We start from the raw sequence: 19,464 nt of genomic DNA on the forward strand, positions 1-19,464 counted from the left end.
GTCAGTTTTTCAGTCAGTTTTTTAAATGTTATAATGCATCTAATTATGGGTGCCAATAAAAATTTCACTGCTGTGGTTGGAATACGTAGGAAGACTGAGTGTTTTTTCATAATGCTCAGCTTACAAATAATGAGGGAAATAATAAGTAGGCTATTGTCCTGATTTTAGTCATAATATATAGTTTGCTTGCACGTAACATTTTGAGTATTTGTCTTCTTCATTACTGAAACACCTTCCACCCTAAAGGCCGGCAGTAAATCACATATTTGGTTCAAATCACAGAGATTGAGAAGTTGCAGTTTTCACAATAATCTTTACAGCATCTGGCTGTAATTTCAGCTACAATTAGGTCATAAGCAGCAACTAAAAGAAACCTTTAAGCATTATAATAGTCAGTTCCATGTGTCATCCGATGACCAATGTTCATACTTCATTCTAAGAACTTTGTGTCTCGCGCTCTGAACATATAATCCACTTATGGGCGAAGAAATGAGCCAAGAAGATAGTTTATTCTGATAAAAGTTTCACATGTGCTGTTTCATCTGGCACGAGCACTGATATTTTTGGTTATAGTGTGAAGTGTAATACTGGACCCCGCCCGCCCTCTAGAAATCTTGGTTTTGTAGGATAGCCCGAGGCCTATGTTAGATTGAAAGTTGAACACACTTTACACCATAAGAAGTGAAACTGCTAGATAAATTCAGAAAATGTCTATTAGATAATGAACAGAGGAATAACACATCTATCTTAGCAGACGATACTGTTTTCTGTTCCATCTCGTAAATGTAAGTTATTGAGCAATAACAGTATATATAAGAAATCGTTTTTGACTTGCTACCAGCATGACAGCAAATAAACAACTGCCTAATAATGTATGCATAATCATCGTGAAGCACACACTTTTGAAAACGGAGCAAAGAAATACAGAAAATTAGCATTTGATGAGGACTGACATCTTGAAAACAGTACGGTACATAGTTTCTAAAATAGTAATAATTGAGGTTGTAACTTCCTGCTCCATGTCTTACAATGACAATGATGCAATAAATAACCGATAATCCAACCCATATTCACTCACCATTTTACGGCAACAATGCCACAGTTCCATCCAGTTCCCCTTCGTCACTGCAGTTGGAATCTGTGCCGAAATCATCTACATGGTCGTCTCAAAAACAAATTTGAATGAATTCTCTTTACCCACAAGTCTGTACAAGAATATGCTTTGAGCCGTAACAATATGCTCCTTTTCCAACAGAACTTTGTGTTTGTCTAGTGCTTTGTAACATAAGTTAGTACTTTTCAGCACAATTTTTAGTGATGTTTCCGCCCCTAAAAAGGTCACTTTCTTTTAATGAGACTAGTAACTTTGCTACCGTAGGATACTCTTTCCTGCTGTAGTAAGCATAAATATACCTGCAAATTGCACCAATCTTGAAAGACTCTAACTCAGTGACAGGGCGAGGCAGCTTTTTCTTCTTTCCAGGTGTTGCTAAAAATATATTATCTGATCTAGACAGCTTGGAATCTTTACGGCTCATGTCTACATCTTTCAGCTTTTGCAATAACATTGCCTTGCTTACTACTGTTCTTGCACTAATTCCAAGAGCTTTTGATGTTCATTCCACAGCTTTATTGGCGGGAATTGATGGCTGTCCATGATTACGTGTGTATTCTTTCTCCTGCTCATAAAACTCATGGGTTGTCTGTAGTAACTTCACTGCAGCGCTGTCCAGTGGCATGCCTTGACATAAAGGATTGTCACTAGGAAGTGAATTTGTTTTGAGTATCAGAATTTGGTAAGCCACAGTGAAACAAATCGCAGTTCAACACAAGCACACGGTAGAAACGACACAGAGTGTATGTTGTTAAGGCAGCAATAACTGTGCTGATATTGGTTCACGCACCATGCCTAGCTCCTACCTGGCACTTCTTGTTCTTCATATGTTAATCTGGTACACCGCCAATTTGAAATGCATATGTCAAGTGGAAAGTTGCAACGGCCTGGGTATATATTTGGCATCAAATTTGAACTACATTGATCAAAAATCCAACTTACATGTAAACATGAGCAACACCTGTGGAGAAGTGTACATAACTTGAAATGCATTGCTTTTAAAAAATCAAACAAAAATTGTTTTCTTTTTTTAGGTAGTCATATTTAATTCCTAATAGAGTTGAGTCACTGTCTAAATATGACACTGGGCAAACTGATGGTGTTTTTCTTGGAAATGACTAGGCACACAGGCATGAAATTTTTGCCGCAGATTTGTTGGGGCAAATGGACCATAAAAGTAACAGTGCAGCATGTGGAAAAATTGTATTAATTTCAAGAAACTTCATAAACAACATTGGAGACTCCTATAACCTGCTAGGGACATTATAAAGCTGCTTTTAGAGATCTGTCTAACCGACCTTTTACGTAGGTGCCTCTATTGTTGAACATGGAATCAAAATAAAAGTGCAAATAATGAAATGAAATGTAAGGGACAAGCCATACTGGTACTTACATAACTGTAAGATATAAATTATGTCATAGCCATTTATACCAAGCTGTTTAAGGCTGGAAGGTACAGTAAAAGATATAGAGTTAATTTATTTACTTAAAAGTATCATTTAAAGCTGTTAAGCACTGTGACACAAAGTGTGTGAGAGACCATTAAAATGAGTCTGAAGATAAAGCATCAGGTGTAAATATTTTATGCATCTGCATGTTGAAAGGTATGCAGACAGGAAACATTAAAATTGAAACTTCCTGGCAGATTAAAACTATGTACTGGACCGAGACTCAAACTCAGGACCTTTTGCATTTCGCAGGCAAGTGCTGTACCATCTGAGCAACCCAAGCATGACTCACAACCTGTCCTCATAGCTTCAATTCTGCCAGTACCTCGTCTCCTATCTTGCCTGTGAAAGGCAAAGGTCCCGAGTTTGAGCCTCGGTCCAGCACACAGTTTTAATCTGCCAGGAAGTTTCATATCAGTGCACACTCCGCTGCAGAGTGAAAATCTCATTCTGAAAACATTAAAATTGCGAATTAATGGTTTATTTATCAATCTTTACCAATTACAGGAAGGAAATACTTTGTATTAGAGTATGTTTCATTGCTACAGAACTGAAGCCGAAAGTGTCATCTTAGTCTTTTTCAGTAGATAGATTATGCTCTAAAGCTGTTGCTAGCTGTTAATTTTTCAACCTCAGCTTTTTCTCATCTGTCACTTCACATCTATTCTCTTCTTTTGAGAAGCAGGAAGGGCAGTCTGGGAACAGCAATGGAACTACACCTGGCTTCGAGCATCATTTTTAGAAGGGGCATTTAATAATTGTTCTGTCATTTTATGCCAAATTTGTGTTTTCCAAGGACAATCATCCTTCTGAAAGTGGGTTTGATATACTTGTAAATAAAAATGAGTATACTCAAATGTGAAACATGGGGAAGGCACACAAAACACACACACAAACACACACACAAAACCTGACAGTAGACACAAAATGTTCCATATAAGCTATTGAAAGAAAGTAATGTAATTACTACAAGAAGTGTATTTATGTAGGTATCAAAAACACTTCTTTGTTCTCCTTAACTATGGCCTATTTATTTTAAATGGTAGTGTTTTTATGGACTATCTGTGAGGTCCTCTTGCTTTTCTGTGTTTTAATTATTATTTCAAAGTCAGTGTGTTAACTCATACACAAAAACTGACAGTGTGAAGAAAGCTGAAACTTTGCCACGTAAGTGCTGTGTGGTAGCAGAAACATATGCACATAGTTATTTTCAAACAGTTAAATTGTATACCTGAAATTCAGAACCAGAAATTAAGATTATTTGTTGAAAGAACTGATAAGTTACACATAACATTTTACACATGTGTTAAAGGACTTTTTTGTGTTTATATCTGCTGACAGACTATAAATCCTTGAAAACAGAAAAACATACCTGTCTTTCCATTTGCTGCATTCACCTACTCATGCATTTTTCCCTTTTGGGGAACTTTGTCAATATCCTTAAAGAAAAATAGTTAGCTTATTTGTGCATCGTAAGATCAGAAGCATTTTTCACTCAGTGCTATGCAGTGAATTACTAACATGAATTTTGAACATCATGTTGCTACATACAGTCAAATTCATGGGAGATGTGCTGATTTGATGGCTACTCTTCTCTTAGTTTTCATTTGCTTGGTAGACCTTTATGAAATTTCTTGCCGTTTTTCATCAGGAAGCTTACTGAAAGTTTTTGCAGCATAAACCAGAACTGAATACTACAGCCAGACCAATTTGTGTTATTAGCAGCAAATACTAAAGAGGAAATGTGCCATGTGAACGTAAGGAAGCTTATGTTCTCGAAGAAGCATCTGCAGAACATTCAGTTGTCAGATTTATACAAATTTCTGCTGCTTGCGCCTGCGCAAATAACAAATTTACATAATGTAAACAAGCTAATATGGGGGGGGGGGGGGGGGGGGATGTCGCAAGCCGAGAAAAGAACCATGCCAAACTGTACTTGTACTTATTAAAATTAACCTCTTTTAAAAACTTAAACAAAACACTTGAACTTGATTAAAGTTATTTCTGTGAATCCATGACAGCTATCCTCATTTCATCCTCCAGAAATTTAAATACAATAATTTTTGGGCCTCCATCATAATTTCTTCTAGGAGATGGCATGAACAATGAAACAGCTTTTGGTAGTAAAAAGATCATCATAAGTTGATTGAACACACACAAATTGTCCATTCTAGTGCACACAAGGTAAACAAAATCAATCATGTAGCAATTATTCATGAATGAGCACAATTACGACAAATAGCGTGCAGTGGGAATGTTTACAAGCTTCTGTTGCTGACGTATGATGCCATGTTGTGACATCACTCACTACATGCACAGGCTTTATTTTTTTTAGGAGGTGCTGATGTAGTACATGCCAGCAGTCGCTGCTAGTGTGAGGTATACTAAAGGAAATAAGTTAACATGGCATTGGAATGTACAGCTAGAAAGGCAAATAGTGAGAACCACTCATCAGATAACTTCTTTTGCAGTATTGCTAAAATACATGGGACTAAACATATATTAAAAGAATGGTACTTGTCTGCCAGGCAGTGCGAAGACCTGTTTATGTCCTAGTGGGTTACAACAGGATGTCACAACAGTCCACTAGCTATCTGTAGCTAATGTCCATTTCATTGAAAGAAAAGCATTGTTTTCTTGATCACTGCATTCACTAAAGTGAATTCATAAAATGTTTTCCTATATTCTTAACTGTTTCAGTTTTCCAGAATTGATATGATAGCTTGGTTGTTTCATCTTTGTTGCTTCTTTTTTTTAAAATGACTTTTTGTGTGCAAAATTTGTATTAAAATGTTAAAACAGAGTACAAAGTTACTGAGTGCAGTTGGGGGAGGGGTGGGTGTAAAAAATCTGTAGAATAAATCACTTTTAATAACAGCTGAGATATGAATGTGATGCTGTAAAGTCCTGAGTAGATTACAAATAATGAATGGTTTAAAGGTAAGAACTTGAAGTATAGTTGAGGCACTGAGTGGCACATAAACAAGATTTAAAACATTTCCAAATGATTGGAAAAGAGCACAGGTAGTTCCAGTCTTCAAGAAGGGTCGTCGAGCAGATGCGCAAAACTATAGACCTATATCTCTGATGTCGATCTGTTGTAGAATTTTAGAACATGTTTTTTGCTTGAGTATCATGTCGTTTTTGGAAACCCAGAATCTACTATGTAGGAATCAACAGGGATTCCGGAAACAGCAATCGTGTGAGACCCAACTCGCTTTATTTGTTCATGAGACCCAGAAAATATTAGATACAGGCCACCAGGTAGATGCTATTTTTCTTGACTTCCAGAAGGCGTTCGATACAGTTCCGCACTGTCGCCTGATGAACAAAGTAAGAGCCTACGGAATATCAGACCAGCTGTGTGGCTGGATTGAAGAGTTTTTAGCAAACAGAACACAGCATGTTGTTATCAATGGAGAGACGTCTACAGACGTTAAAGTAATCTCTGGCGTGCCACAGGGGAGTGTTATGGGACCATTGCTTTTCACAATATATATAAATGACCTAGTAGATAGTGTCGGAAGTTCCATGCGGCTTTTCGTGGATGATGCTGTAGTATACAGAGAAGTTGCAGCATTAGAAAATTGTAGCGAAATGCAGGAAGATCTGCAGCGGATAGGCACTTGGTGCAGGGAGTGGCAACTGACCCTTAACATAGACAAATGTAATGTATTGCGAATACATAGAAAGAAGGATCCTTTATTGTATGATTATATGATAGCGGAACAAACACTGGTAGCAGTTACTTCTGTAAAATATCTGGGAGTATGCGTGCGGAACAATTTGAAGCGGAATGATCATATAAAATTAATTGTTGGTAAGGCGGGTACCAGGTTGAGATTCATTGGGAGAGTGCTTAGAAAATGTAGTCCATCAACAAAGGAGGTGGCTTACAAAACACTCGTTCAACCGATACTTGAGTATTGCTCATCAGTGTGGGATCCGTACCAGATCGGTTTGACAGAGGAGATAGAGAAGATCCAAAGAAGAGCGGCGCGTTTCGTCACAGGGTTATTTGGTAACCGTGATAGCGTTACGGAGATGTTTAATAAACTCAAGTGGCAGACTCTGCAAGAGAGGCGCTCTGCATCGCGGTGTAGCTTGCTCGCCAGGTTTTGAGAGGGTGCGTTTCTGGATGAGGTATCGAATATATTGCTTCCCCCTACTTATACCTCCCGAGGAGATCACAAATGTAAAATTAGAGAGATTAGAGCGCGCATGGAGGCTTTCAGACAGTCGTTCTTCCCGTGAACCATACGCGACTGGAACAGGAAAGGGAGGTAATGACAGTGGCACGTAAAGTGCCCTCCGCCACACACCGTTGGGTGGCTTGCGGAGTATAAATGTAGATGTAGATGTAGATATAGGCAGCTACATCCTCCACTCCTGTAATCGTCATGGCCTCAGTCCCAGAGAATCCACTGTTGCTGGACTCTCCCATCCAACAATTTCCTCTTCCTCTGTCCTGTCATCCCCTCCCAGTGCACGTCCTCACATTGTCTTTGGCGTGCGCTGATTTCCACCAGTCTCTACAATCATGCCAGCCTATATATCCGCCACCCCTCCATCCTCTATTTCTAGTCAGCAAACCAGCCACCTCCCTCTGAGTGACTAGCTACCAACCCTCAGTAACTCTCCCTGCATCTCTCCCCCCCCCCCTCTCCCTCCCTCTCACCCTCCCTATCTCCCCCTCCTTCCCTGTCCATCTCCCTCCACCCAACACCATTCCCACCACAACCAGTCCATCTGCCACAAAAGAGTATTGGCGCTGTCAGTCTAGATGGCACCTCATAGGGGCATATGCATGTGTCTGCTCACATGCGCGTACATCTGTGCGCGTGTGTGTTTTGTTTTACTGTAGGTCATCAAAGGCTAAAATCCGAAAACAAGCAAGTTCTCTTCCTTTTGTGTGTGCCTATTGACAACTCCACACCCCTGTTTTTCAGTGAGTGGTCTCCTTCAGTCCTAAAGAATTTGAATCATTGTTAAGCTTTCAGGCAATGTCTTTCTTCACAGCCAAATAACAAACACAAACATACAAGCAGCAAAGTGCATAAGTTATTTCTGAAAGAGGACATTGTATGGAAGCTCAGCAACAGTTTATCTTGCTAATGTGTCTGTTGTCCATCTAATGCCTTAACTAAATGGCAAATTATGGCCTTTTGCTTATTCCATAATTTTTTAATGTGTTATTTAATGTTTTGCGTTTGGCAGTCATGTAAAATCTGGCTATAAAATAATGAAATGCTACTATTTTTATGAGACAGAGAAAGGTGGCAGCTTCCTTAGACCTAAGGAAAGAGGATATATATTAGTATAGTTCAGATTTTGTGATGGACAGGCAAGTCATTAAAGATATTATCATCTTAATAATGGCTAATCAGTTAGAAATAAGGAAAGAGCCTACAGTGGACATATAGGTATAAATCATTATTGTCATCATCATCATCATTATGACCACCATCAGGAGAGCTTCAGCTGGACCCTTTTACTTATCTTTAATTAAGGGACATACTCACAGCAGGTGGCGTAAATTTCTAGATGTAGAATGTGTATGTTTTGTGGTTGAATGAGAGTCACTCCAGCTGTAAATTAATTTTCATACCTAGTTGACTAAATGGTGTATCATTTTAAAGTATGGACTTTTAGAACGGTGTTTATGGTTTTGAATACTTCATTCCTGTCCCTGGAACGTAAAGTAGAAATACAGTAGCTACAGAGTGTTCTAATTCACGGGGTTAAATCTCAATATCCATTCAGAAGATGTCCAATTATTATTATTATTATTATTATATGCCCCCTGGAACTTAGTTTGTTGCCATATGAATATATTGTCATCTTGTGAATTCAAGAATTATGTGTTATTTTAAATAGCTGCCTTTTGCAAATAGTATTTCTGACTACTGATGTTCCAGTAACGTTTGGTGAAATATTTAAGAGATCTCTAGGAATTACCAAAACTGAGTGTGTAAAAATTAGAAATTTTGTATCATTACCAGCTCTTTCTGTGATGTGATTCAGTATAATTAATTCAGATCTCTGATATTGCCTGCTGTTAATGACTTGGCATTAATACTGTAATACTGTATTGCTAGTTTTAGGTTAATGCCCAATATCAGATGTAGTTACATACAGAAATTACAATTTGGCACAACTAAAAATCCTAAAACAAAAAATAAAAATATAAATTTTAAGTACACTATAGACAAAGTATAATAGCAGTTTTGCTGGTCCAGTATATCTTTTTTTTTATAAAATAGGTTCACAACTCACTATCTTCATTTCTGTTTTTGGAACTTGTGGCCACACATGGAGTTTCAGCTCATTTGCACTCAGTGAAGTTAGAGTCCCAGAATGGCTTATTCTCTGTTTACCATAAGAAATCAATGAGAGGATGAATACCTTCACCAGTGTCTGAAATATTGAATAGCAGTTGTGAAGTCTTGAGTGGAAATACATCTTGCTGTGTGTCATGGGTCTTGTGGAGAGACAGTATAGTCTTCAATTGAGCAGTACTACGAAGTACTGTACACAACTTTACTGAAACAGTCATCTGTTGAAACATTTGATGTTTTTTATTGGCCTTTAAATGTTTTTTTAATTATAATTCGTGTGTGTGATTGTATTTTATGATTAAAACAATCATAGAACTAGTTATATTACTTTAAATTAATCTTTACTAAGTGATATTCAGCAAGCAGTGTGTTGTAAGTCTGATTGTTTGGATGCAGTAATTGATGGAAATAGCAGTACTTGTGTTAATAAGTTATACAACACAACTTACATGTGTTTTGTTAAGTGCTAAAATGTCTGTGTGTTGATTTGCAGGTTCGTTTGGTGTCTATGTTCCCATTAATTCAAAGGACACTTATATGTTGGAGTTTTATGGTAAGTTAGGTTTTCTGGAATTGCATCCTGGACTGAATCCTGAGATAACGTATCTTGGCCGTGTCTTCTGAGTGAATGAGATTCATGACCCTGGACAGCTCTTTTATTAATAGAGCATGGAATTTGTGCCTGAGGTAATGGCTAATGGGTCACTGTTATAACAGCAGATCTCTCCTTTCATGTGTAAATGTAGAGCTGCTAATTGACAGTGGATGTGATTCACTACTGTTGATAGTGGTTATAACAAAGAATGAGGGTGTCATTTCTACAGCAGCTGATATGAACTTTTAATGTCATGGCTGCATAAAATGTCACTATGTCGACAGCATCTATTAGACAGTTTGCGGAAAATAATTAAGAACTCTTCATCTAACAGCCACATGTATCACATGTAGTTGTTACTGATGTGTTAGTAATTGTGTGTGTGTTTGTGTGTGTGTGTGTGTGTGTGTGTGTGTGTGTGTGTGTGTGTGCGTGTGTGTGTGTGTGTGTGAGAGAGAGAGAGAGAGAGAGAGAGAGAGAGAGCGAGCGAGTGTTGTGCTCATGTACACAAATGTTCATGAGACCATGTATTTAAAGGATATTCGTAAATAGTTTATTTCCTCACATGCAGAGAGAAGAAATGGAAATATTGCAGTCAGTCTTAAAAACCTCCTTTCTGTTAGATTGTTGAAAGAGAGATGAGTGTGCAGTTTCATTTAGCATCAGTATTAAATAAAATCTTTTTTTGGAATTGGAATGTTCCAGTAATGCACAGTTTAGTGTAACGTACTTTGTATTTGTTGCTGGCTGGTGTCCATGAACTTATATGAAACAAATGGATAACAGTGATTACTGGCTTAATCTCATATTTGGACAGTGGTACTTCACAGCACATCTTGTGGTGCCAATTTGTATGATGTTACTTCTTTTTATGTCATGTGTTGTTCTTTTGTCTAGTCATTGACTTCTCCTGCACTCATTATAGGATGCACTGTATGCTGTGAAACACATTGTGATATCATATATTTCTATTTCTTGATATGCAAAATGAGCAGAAATAATATAGAAAATTTTCAGTGAAATTTCTGTATTCCAGCTAGTTATTTTCAGAACATCATGGACACACATTTAAGCCACATGCAGGCTGACTGTCTTGAGAATAAGTGGGTGGCGAACATGTAAAATAATAGCCTCATAAGTGGTGAATGTACAACTTCCAGGATGATCTACATCCCAGAAAAAATTGAAGATATACAATGTGTAAAATATTTACTGTAGTAAATATTTACTGTAGCAATTTCGTTAAGAAGTGGTATGTGAACATTTATGAACATGGAGAATAGTTTAGCTGATAATTATCTTGTAATCAGCAGTCAGAGATTCAGTGGAGAATTTTGTGATGAAATTTCCTCTTTGTTGTAGTGAAGGAAGTTACATAACATTATGCATATAAATGCTATCCTTTTCTGATCTCTGCCTGCTGTGTGCTCTTTGATTTTTTGTGTGGACATTTGTACGTGTATCATGTATTGATGTCTGACATCTCAACAAAATGTACAGTAAGATAACTGTTGTAAATTTGTATTAACTAATACACTGCCATTGATGACTGCTTTTCGTTTTCTATTCAAAGCTCCGATAGAACTAACGTGTCTTGTACTTTTTTAATTCTCACCCATTTTCTTCAGTGACACAGTCTACTGCTGAAAATAAACATTCCACATTGCTTTGCTGTTACAATATTTATTGAATAACACGAACTAACTGAAGAGTGATAGATTTGGCTATTATTTTGCCCCCATAAAATAAAACTGAAAGCCTTTCTGTCACGGAATCTCACTCAGAGAATTCTTTTTGTTAATAGTTAACTCGAGAAATAGGGACGACAGTGTAATATGTGTTTGGAGCTGATCCATTGTGTCATTGGTTTTGTTTTCTTTGTCTCCTCTCTGTGAGTAACACTTGTAACTGTTTTTATCCACTTCATTAAACACGTACTTGATGTTTTTAAGCTAACTGCTATAGGCAGATATTTTTGATAGAAACACTGATTGGAGATAGAATGCCTTCATTACATCAGGAATATAAAGAACTCTTGTGGTTCTTGTCATATTAGGATATGTAGCTTTCTTTCCACTGGTTGTGAACATTCTGGTTCAGAGTAACAGAACAGAAGAAAGCAAAAACAGATCAACCCCATATTCAGTCTCCCACCAGTAGCCCTATCTTTTTAGGGCACCTTCTCTCTTAAATAATTGAAATATGGCTGTTAAATTTATTCCTAACATAAGTTATTACATAAAGCCAGTTAGAGTTGCAGTTGGTTTTTGTGTGTATGCACAACACAAAAAAAAAGAAAATGGAAAATTGATGACATCATAGTATTTTTAAGTAATCAGTAACTCAATACATGTTTTCTCCTGCTAATACTTTCTACTACCTTACAGGTACAGCTTTCAAAACATCTGCAACATATTTCACAGCACTGTAGTAAGAAATTTGTGAAGACTTGTTTCACAAGTTCAGTTTCTCTGTTCCTTTCCTCAGTATTTGTATGTGAGTAATCCTGTTGAGTTCAGAAGCTCTCCCTGTCTACTACTAGCACATAATTGATTAGCACCTTTGTTATTTTAGCATCAGTTAAAGTTTCTTCCATTTACGAATGAAAGGGAACTGTCTTTTGTTTAATATATTGATGGCTGTTAGAAAAGACTTACTGAAATTATGAATCATGCAAATGGCATACTTAAAGAATTAATTAAATTGTTGGTGATAAGGATTTAAGTAGTTTGGCATTGCCATGCCATTGTTCGTGTATGCCATGATCTGCACAAAGTATTGTTGCAGGACAATGTGGCAAATCTGTAAGGTATCTCTGAAGCTTCCATTCAAGTGAATTTAGCTGCAGCCAGATCTGTCATCTACAAAGATTTTTATGACATCTGGAATCTGAGGTATAATGTTTTTATTGGTTAACATGAAATGTGCAACTCATTTTCGATCCTGCTGCCAATAAAAATTATGTTGGCTTGACATATTTTATTGATACAGTGTGCACTATATTTTCAGTTTTTATTTTTCCCTTGCTTATAAGCAAATAAGCTGAACCCATACTCAAATTTTGAAACACTTAATAAGTGGAAAAACAGCCATAGGACCATAATGTTCACATTGGTTTCCTTTTTATTTTGCTGTAAACCCTGTGATAGTGAAAATAGTATTAGTAAGTGTAGTGACTATTATAATTAAAAACAAATAACACACTCACTTTGCCTCAAAAAAGTGGCTAAGCCATTTAAGAAATTTTTATGGACTTTATGTTTTGGAACTTGGGTCCTCGTGAAGGAGTAGACAGACAGGTAGTTTTATATATTAGAAGATAAAAGCCAAGCTGGTCAGATTTTAGGAGCTATTGATTCGTGGGCAGTGCAACATTACATGGAAAACAAGTTTTTGCTGATTGGGGGAGTACCATATTTCTTTGTAATTGATAATTTGAGCAGAGTGACACTGACACTGATTGTCTGAGGTGTTCTAATATCTTTGCCATGACTGGAAATAACGACGGATTCTTAATAATTTGTAACCTGAGTCAGTTATTTGGTTTCATAACACCTATTCAAATTAAAACTAAAGAACTTCCCAACACATTAATTAAATTCATTGCTTAAAGCTGTTCGTTGCAATTGAATGAGATGTATTGTTTCATCAGTCACTTTGCTACTACAAAACTGAACCAGTCACATAGACTTACTTAATAAGAAGCTCTTTACTGTGTACGTGTAGCGAACTGTTATTATATTATTGTGTTTATTCTAATCAGGCAGTGCCTCTCAGTACAAAACAGTGACCTGTTCTTAATTTCTTTATTAGAACAAAGAAAGTAATTTTTTGATAAAGCTCGGTCTTTAAAAAGCACTTTTGTCAACACTACATTGCCTCATTTTATTGTTTCGCCCTATGTACTGCTTCATAAATTTGTTATAATTTTTGTCATCTTCACTGAACTGTTGAAATGTGGATTGTTTACATACCTGTCTGCTGCCCAACACATGCCCAACACTTGTGTTATAATTATGGTACTTCATTCCCAGTAGTTGGTCATTGATTTGGAATACAAACCAGACTTGTAAGGTTGAAGAAGAGCAGTATGACTGCTTTCTTGCTATCAGAGAGTTGTATAGGTATCAACCCTTTTTTTTTTTTTTTTTTTTTTTTTTTTTTTTTTTTTTTTTTTTTAAATAAACAACCACCTTGGTGAAGCTTTGGAATTGTTTGTTGAAAGATTCTATTTGGTAAAGGCTGTTTCTTAACCATAAAAACAACAGTTAATTTCTGTTGTAATGTTCTAAGAAAATTATCCCTCAAGTTACCTTATTTCCAGTGTGAAACACAGTCCCCCCTCCCGCCCCCCAAATTGAAATACACATGAAGTTTTCACAGAGAGTAGATGACAGAACTGCAGCTCACTTTTATCACTGAGCTTCCAATTGTTTTATATTGTGGTGTTAAATTGTGCTTTTAAATTGTGCTTCTTCAGTATTAATAATTTGAAGGGTGCTGAACTGATCTATTGTAACTGTGGTAACTTATATTGTTTTTTGAATGATTGGGATCAGTAAAAATTGATTTTTTTTTTTTTTTCATGATTTAAATACAATGTTTTGACATTCAAAATATTTTTTCACTTTTTGGTGGTAACTGATTTTGTGAACATTATTTCTTTGTTTGAGAGAATGCAAGTTTATAATATCTTTTTGTACGGTGAAGTATTGCACCTACAAGAAGAACAGTGTGATATTAGTGTTAGGCTGTATTGAATTTAAATGTGATGTTTTAGTTTGCCAGGAAGAATAATTTATGTAGTACTGTTAATATAAAAAGAAAAAAAATATATATATGTATGTTCAGTGTGCTATAGTGTCTCACACCCATAGCACTTCGTTGACATGTCACAGGTTTAATTAAATCTGTTGTTTTACATCTACTTTTGTTTTATTACATATGCGAACTGTTATCGTATTTTATTTATCTCAGAGAATTTGTGGAAAAATGATTGTGTGTAACTCCGTGTTTTAGAATCTGATTTACTACATTGACTGAGGATTTCTATTTCCATAGCAAGCTAATTAATGTGTTTTAATTTAAGTGGAAAATACTTATTGTATGGCAGTTTTTCATTTTCTCAGTATTTATGTATATGTTTTTTTCCCTTATTTTTCATTGCCGCATTCATGCTTGAAGAGTAATCTCTTTGTAATAAGACTGTGATTATTGTATGAACCATATGCACATTTTATGAGTAGGCTGCACATGGCCAAGTCTGTATTATTCTAAATCCAGACATTTTATTTATATGATTAATACATCTGTCTAAAGATGGATATAATATTTGTATGAACAATATAAAACTCTGTGAGTAAAACAGATTAAGAGGAACAATGATTATCTTGTATCAAATAAAGTTATTGTTTCAGACATTGAGTACTCTTACTTTAGAATTAGGCTACATGATTCTCTAGTAGAAATTGTGTGCTAGTGGCCTATAAGAAATAGCATACTAAAAATAACCAGATCCACATAAAAATACAGTCCACAATGAATACTAAGTAAATAAACAATTAAGCTTTCTGCAAACAGTGCAGTAATGTTTTGCAACATTTGTTCTACAGCATACTGCTGATAGCCGTCATTTGGAACATGAGACATAAAACAAGTGGCAAGGCAGCTTTATTAAACTTTATTGATGCCAAAGCAGCAGCAGCACATTTTTTGTGAAAGAATAAAGAAGTATTTACTAGTCAAGTATCACTACATTATTTGCAGATGATATTAAAACTCCACATATTGTCAAGTGTATGTCAAAAATTTAGAAAACACTATAAATAAATTCTGTATTTAGGTGTTTTCACTGAGGTGTTGAGGTATAGTATTAAGTTGTGTTCATCAGGTCACAAGAATTCAAGGGCATCTAAGGATGCGATAATTTACCAATTAAAGAACAAAGTTTGAAGTAAATTAACTTTTAATGTAAATTCTGGTGTGATGTCTAGCGATTATTTTATCTCTTGAGTGTCTTTAAGTGAAATCTGATAAATATTATTGTAATACCAAAAGCAGAATTCGCCTGAGAAAACTGTAAAGTTACGAGGAGACAGAATGACATTGCAATAATAGTGAAAGATAAATTAAAAGAAGAAAAAGCTATTACTCTTAGTTTTTTGAACTGCTGTTCCTCATTGGGAAGAAAAAAGTATGGGTTTGGGAAGAAAAGGCAGTCAATCAGACTCCAGGTTGGGAGGGATGCATCAGTTGTGAGGATGAGGCGAGACAATCAGTCATGTAGAGAGAGCACTAAGCAGAATCCACAGTTTAAGTGAAACTGATCTCTGATTTACCATTCCAAATTATTCTGTTTTTTAAATTAATTTTTTATTGGGAAAAGTGAGTAGCAAGAATAATAATGTGAACAGTACTTGTAGGAGAGACATTGCTTTTTGCACCACTCATGTTCTCTTTCTTAACATATCAAAAATCCTCCACTAAAAAATTTTGAGACTGAAAATTTGTTGGATCTTTTTTACACCTATAGGCATGGAATATGTCAAACTGCATGATGTACTTCAATCACCAGACAAATATCTTTTAATACTCTTCAAAATTTCTTAAATTAAACATCGATCTTTAAATTATCAGTCAGTTTCTCATTTGCTGTACATGATTTTGAGTATTGTTCAAACATGTGTCAAATGTTTCTTTAATCTATTTTCTTTCATACTTTTAGGCAAACTGTTTCTCAAAACATTTGCTCTTTTCTATTTTTTATTCTCATAATTTTGTTCAGAAAGCATGAAATATAATAAGTTCAGTATCAGGTGGTGGTCTATTGTTAGACCGAGCAGGGTGGCGCAGTGGGCAGCATACTGGACTCTCGCTTGGGAGGACAACGGTTCAAACATGCATCCAGCCATCCTGATTTCAGTTTTCTGGGATTCCCCTAAATCGCTTCAGGTAAATGCCAGGATGGTTCCTTTGAAAGAGTTTGGCTGGTTACCATCCTCATCCTCTTCTAATCTGATGGAACTGATGACCTCACTGTTTGGTCCCTCCCCCAAATCAACCAACCAATCTATTGTCTTTAACAGTGTACAGATCGAGAGAAAGCAAAAGAGTTGTTGATTGAGAATTTAAAATTGCATGTTTAACTTAGAATTGTAAAGAGTGCTAGAGAATATTTTCCTGGTTACTTTCAAGCAATTGGATCTTTTTCCAGAGTGAATTTTCACTCTGCAGTAGAGTGTGCTCTAATTTGAAACTTCATGACGGAGTAAATCTGTGTGCTAGACCATGACTTGAACCTGGGACCTTTGTCATTTTTACACAATAGCTCTACTGACTGAGCAATTCGAGCACAACTCAGAACCTGCTCTCTCAGCTTTATTTCTGCCATTACCTAATTGCCTACCTTCCAAACATGTATCCTTTCTTCCAGGAGTACTAGTCCTGGAAAGTGTGCAGGAGAACTTTTATGAAGTTTGGAAGAAAGAAAAAAATGAGGCACTGGTAGAAGTAAAGCTGTGAGTCATGCTTGCATAGCTCAGTCGGTAGAGCACTTTCCCATGAAAGGCAGCAGTCTCAGGTTCAAGTCCCGGTCTGGCAGGCAGCTTTAATCTCCCAGGAAGTTCCAATTAAATATTATTTTACAAAACTAGACCTCACACTGGTCAGTTTGATACACAATTTGTCCATTTACCATTCATCGTTTGGCTACAAAAATTCAGACATAAGTCCATTATGTAACTTATAAGGAGGCTTTGTTTTCACTCTGCTCAAATATTTGATCGAAAAGAAATAAGAGAAAGAGAGTGAATAGTTGAGTAAATAAGGAAATACTGGCTATGATAATATACAGGCTGTTAAAAACCATCCAGTATTTCAGGGGATGATAGTATGCATCAAAACAAGACAAAAATGTCTTGTGACCATATGTCCAACAACGCATATGTTCTGACATATGACATGTTCGTTGGAGGTGCTCTTGTGATGTCATCCTTGGAAATGCATTAAGTGTCCTACTACAGATGACTATCAAATAATTAATGTTAATTTTAACCCCTGACATGGAATACTGTGAGGTGGAAGGTATCACGAACATGTGGTTGTGGATATGAGCACTTTTGTTGAGATTGGACTGTAGTCTTGTTACATCTGTTTATGTTTGCGTACATTTGTCCAACTCCCAAGTGCATACTGTGATGTTTGAGCTACTTAGGGTCACCTTTAAAGTGCATGTTGTTGTTGGGACATTTGTGGTGCTGTATAACATGTTTCCTCTCAAGCAGACACCCTGACACAACCTAGGAATGTAGGCCTTTTTATCCCACCAGGGAAATGGCAAACATGATTTATTGTTATGGTTTAGCAGATGGAGTTAATCTGAGAGCCTGAACCTACACAGCAAATGACTTCCAACATTCAAGGTACCATCTGTTAAACTGTTCAGCCAACTGTGCCAGCATGTTGGGGAAACAGGTTTTGTAGCACCCAAGAAAGTAGACAGTGGAAGGCCTTGTTCAGTTTGCATGCCTGAAATTGAGGTGCATGTTCTAAGTACAGTCGTCAACAATCCTGGAATCATGGTAGGCCTATGATGAACAGCAGCAACTGAAGATGTTCCTCTGGTCTTGGTGGTAATTCATAAGCAATTGTATCTGTACCATTTGCAGCACGTCCAGGCCCTTAGGGCACAAGATCGTCCTGTGAGTGCAGTTCTGCTGATGGTTCTTGCAGCAGTGTGGTGCAGGTCCACAATTTGCCTCCAAGATTTTGTTTACTGATCAGGTAGGGTTTACTTGAGATGCCATTATAAATTTCCATAATCACTGTGTTTGGGCCGATGAAAATCTCCATACTGTTCAAGGAGCAAGGCATCAGGACTGATTCTGGCAATGGAATACTAGGGCTATACATCCTATCTCACAGATTAACCGGGGTTCGTTATCACCGCTTTGCCTCCCTTGATGGAGGATGTGCCACTTCAAGACAGACTACAAATGTGGTTCATGCATCATGGTGCACCAGCACATTTTCTCTGCTTGTGAAATTTAGTAGATTGGCTGGGGGGTTGGGTGGGGGTTCGATATCTTGGCCTTCTCATTCCCCAGACCTAAATTCACTAGACGTCTGGTTATGGGAACACATAGAGCAGGTGGTCTGTGTCACTCCCATAAACCATGTGCAGACTGTACACAGTCATGTCTTCTGTGCATCTCAGCACATTCAGAACCAACTAGGTGATTTTAAAGAGTGTGTGACTCTTTACACCATTAAGCAGAAGTGTGCAGACACTACACAGTCGCATTCTCTGTGCATCTCAGCACATTCAGAACCAACCAGGGCAATTTCAAAGAGTGCCTGAGTGCTTACATCAAAGGGCAGAGGCATGCATTGAGATGAGTGGACCTCATGTTGAGCACCTTCCCCGAACAAGTGGTCATTTGTCAGAATGTATGCTTTGTAGAATCCATGGTTATAAGACATGTTTTCTTTTTTTGGTGCATATGGTCATCCACTGAAATATTGGATAATTTTATTTTAACACTCAGTGTGAATAAAATTAATTGGGGGGGAGGGGGGAATTTTTTAGTGGAAATTAAATCCCAGAGGGTGATGGGATGCTGAGAATATGTTAGCAAGTGAGTTCCCATCTCTGGAATTCAGGGTAGCTAGTGCTGGATGGAAAGATCCAAATGTCCTGCATGATGTAGCAAGTGCTCAGGTCTTTTGAGTCATGCTGTGTATCGTGCTCATCGGTAACTGGGTATTAGGGGTCCCCAAGTGGCAGCTCTTCTTTGTCCATTTTGTTCAGCCAGTTTAGTGGTGACCATTCCTATATAAAAAGCTGTGCAATAAACGCAGTTGGTAAGAGCTTGTAGTTTCACATCTTATACCTACTGTATGGTATGCCAGTAATGGAGTGGCAGTGGATGGGTACATAGGTCATATTTTACAGTGGGAATGACTGTGGGG

General features: G+C 36.9%; 1 protein-coding gene across 1 annotated transcript in view; it reads left to right on the top strand.

Annotated features, from left to right (window-relative positions):
* Window positions 1-11,044, top strand: part of LOC126473693 (protein O-GlcNAcase) — a 152,256-nt gene extending 141,212 nt beyond the window's left edge. Inside the window, exon 16 of the mRNA XM_050100932.1 lies at window positions 9,394-11,044. Within this exon, the coding sequence (XP_049956889.1) occupies window positions 9,394-9,524 (131 nt within the window). The 3' untranslated portion in view covers window positions 9,525-11,044. The remainder of the gene's footprint in view (window positions 1-9,393) is intronic.
* The last annotated feature ends 8,420 nt before the right edge of the window (window positions 11,045-19,464 follow it).

This window comes from Schistocerca serialis, chromosome 4 (assembly GCF_023864345.2).
Source record: "Schistocerca serialis cubense isolate TAMUIC-IGC-003099 chromosome 4, iqSchSeri2.2, whole genome shotgun sequence".
Classification (NCBI taxonomy): Eukaryota; Metazoa; Arthropoda; class Insecta; order Orthoptera; family Acrididae; genus Schistocerca; species Schistocerca serialis.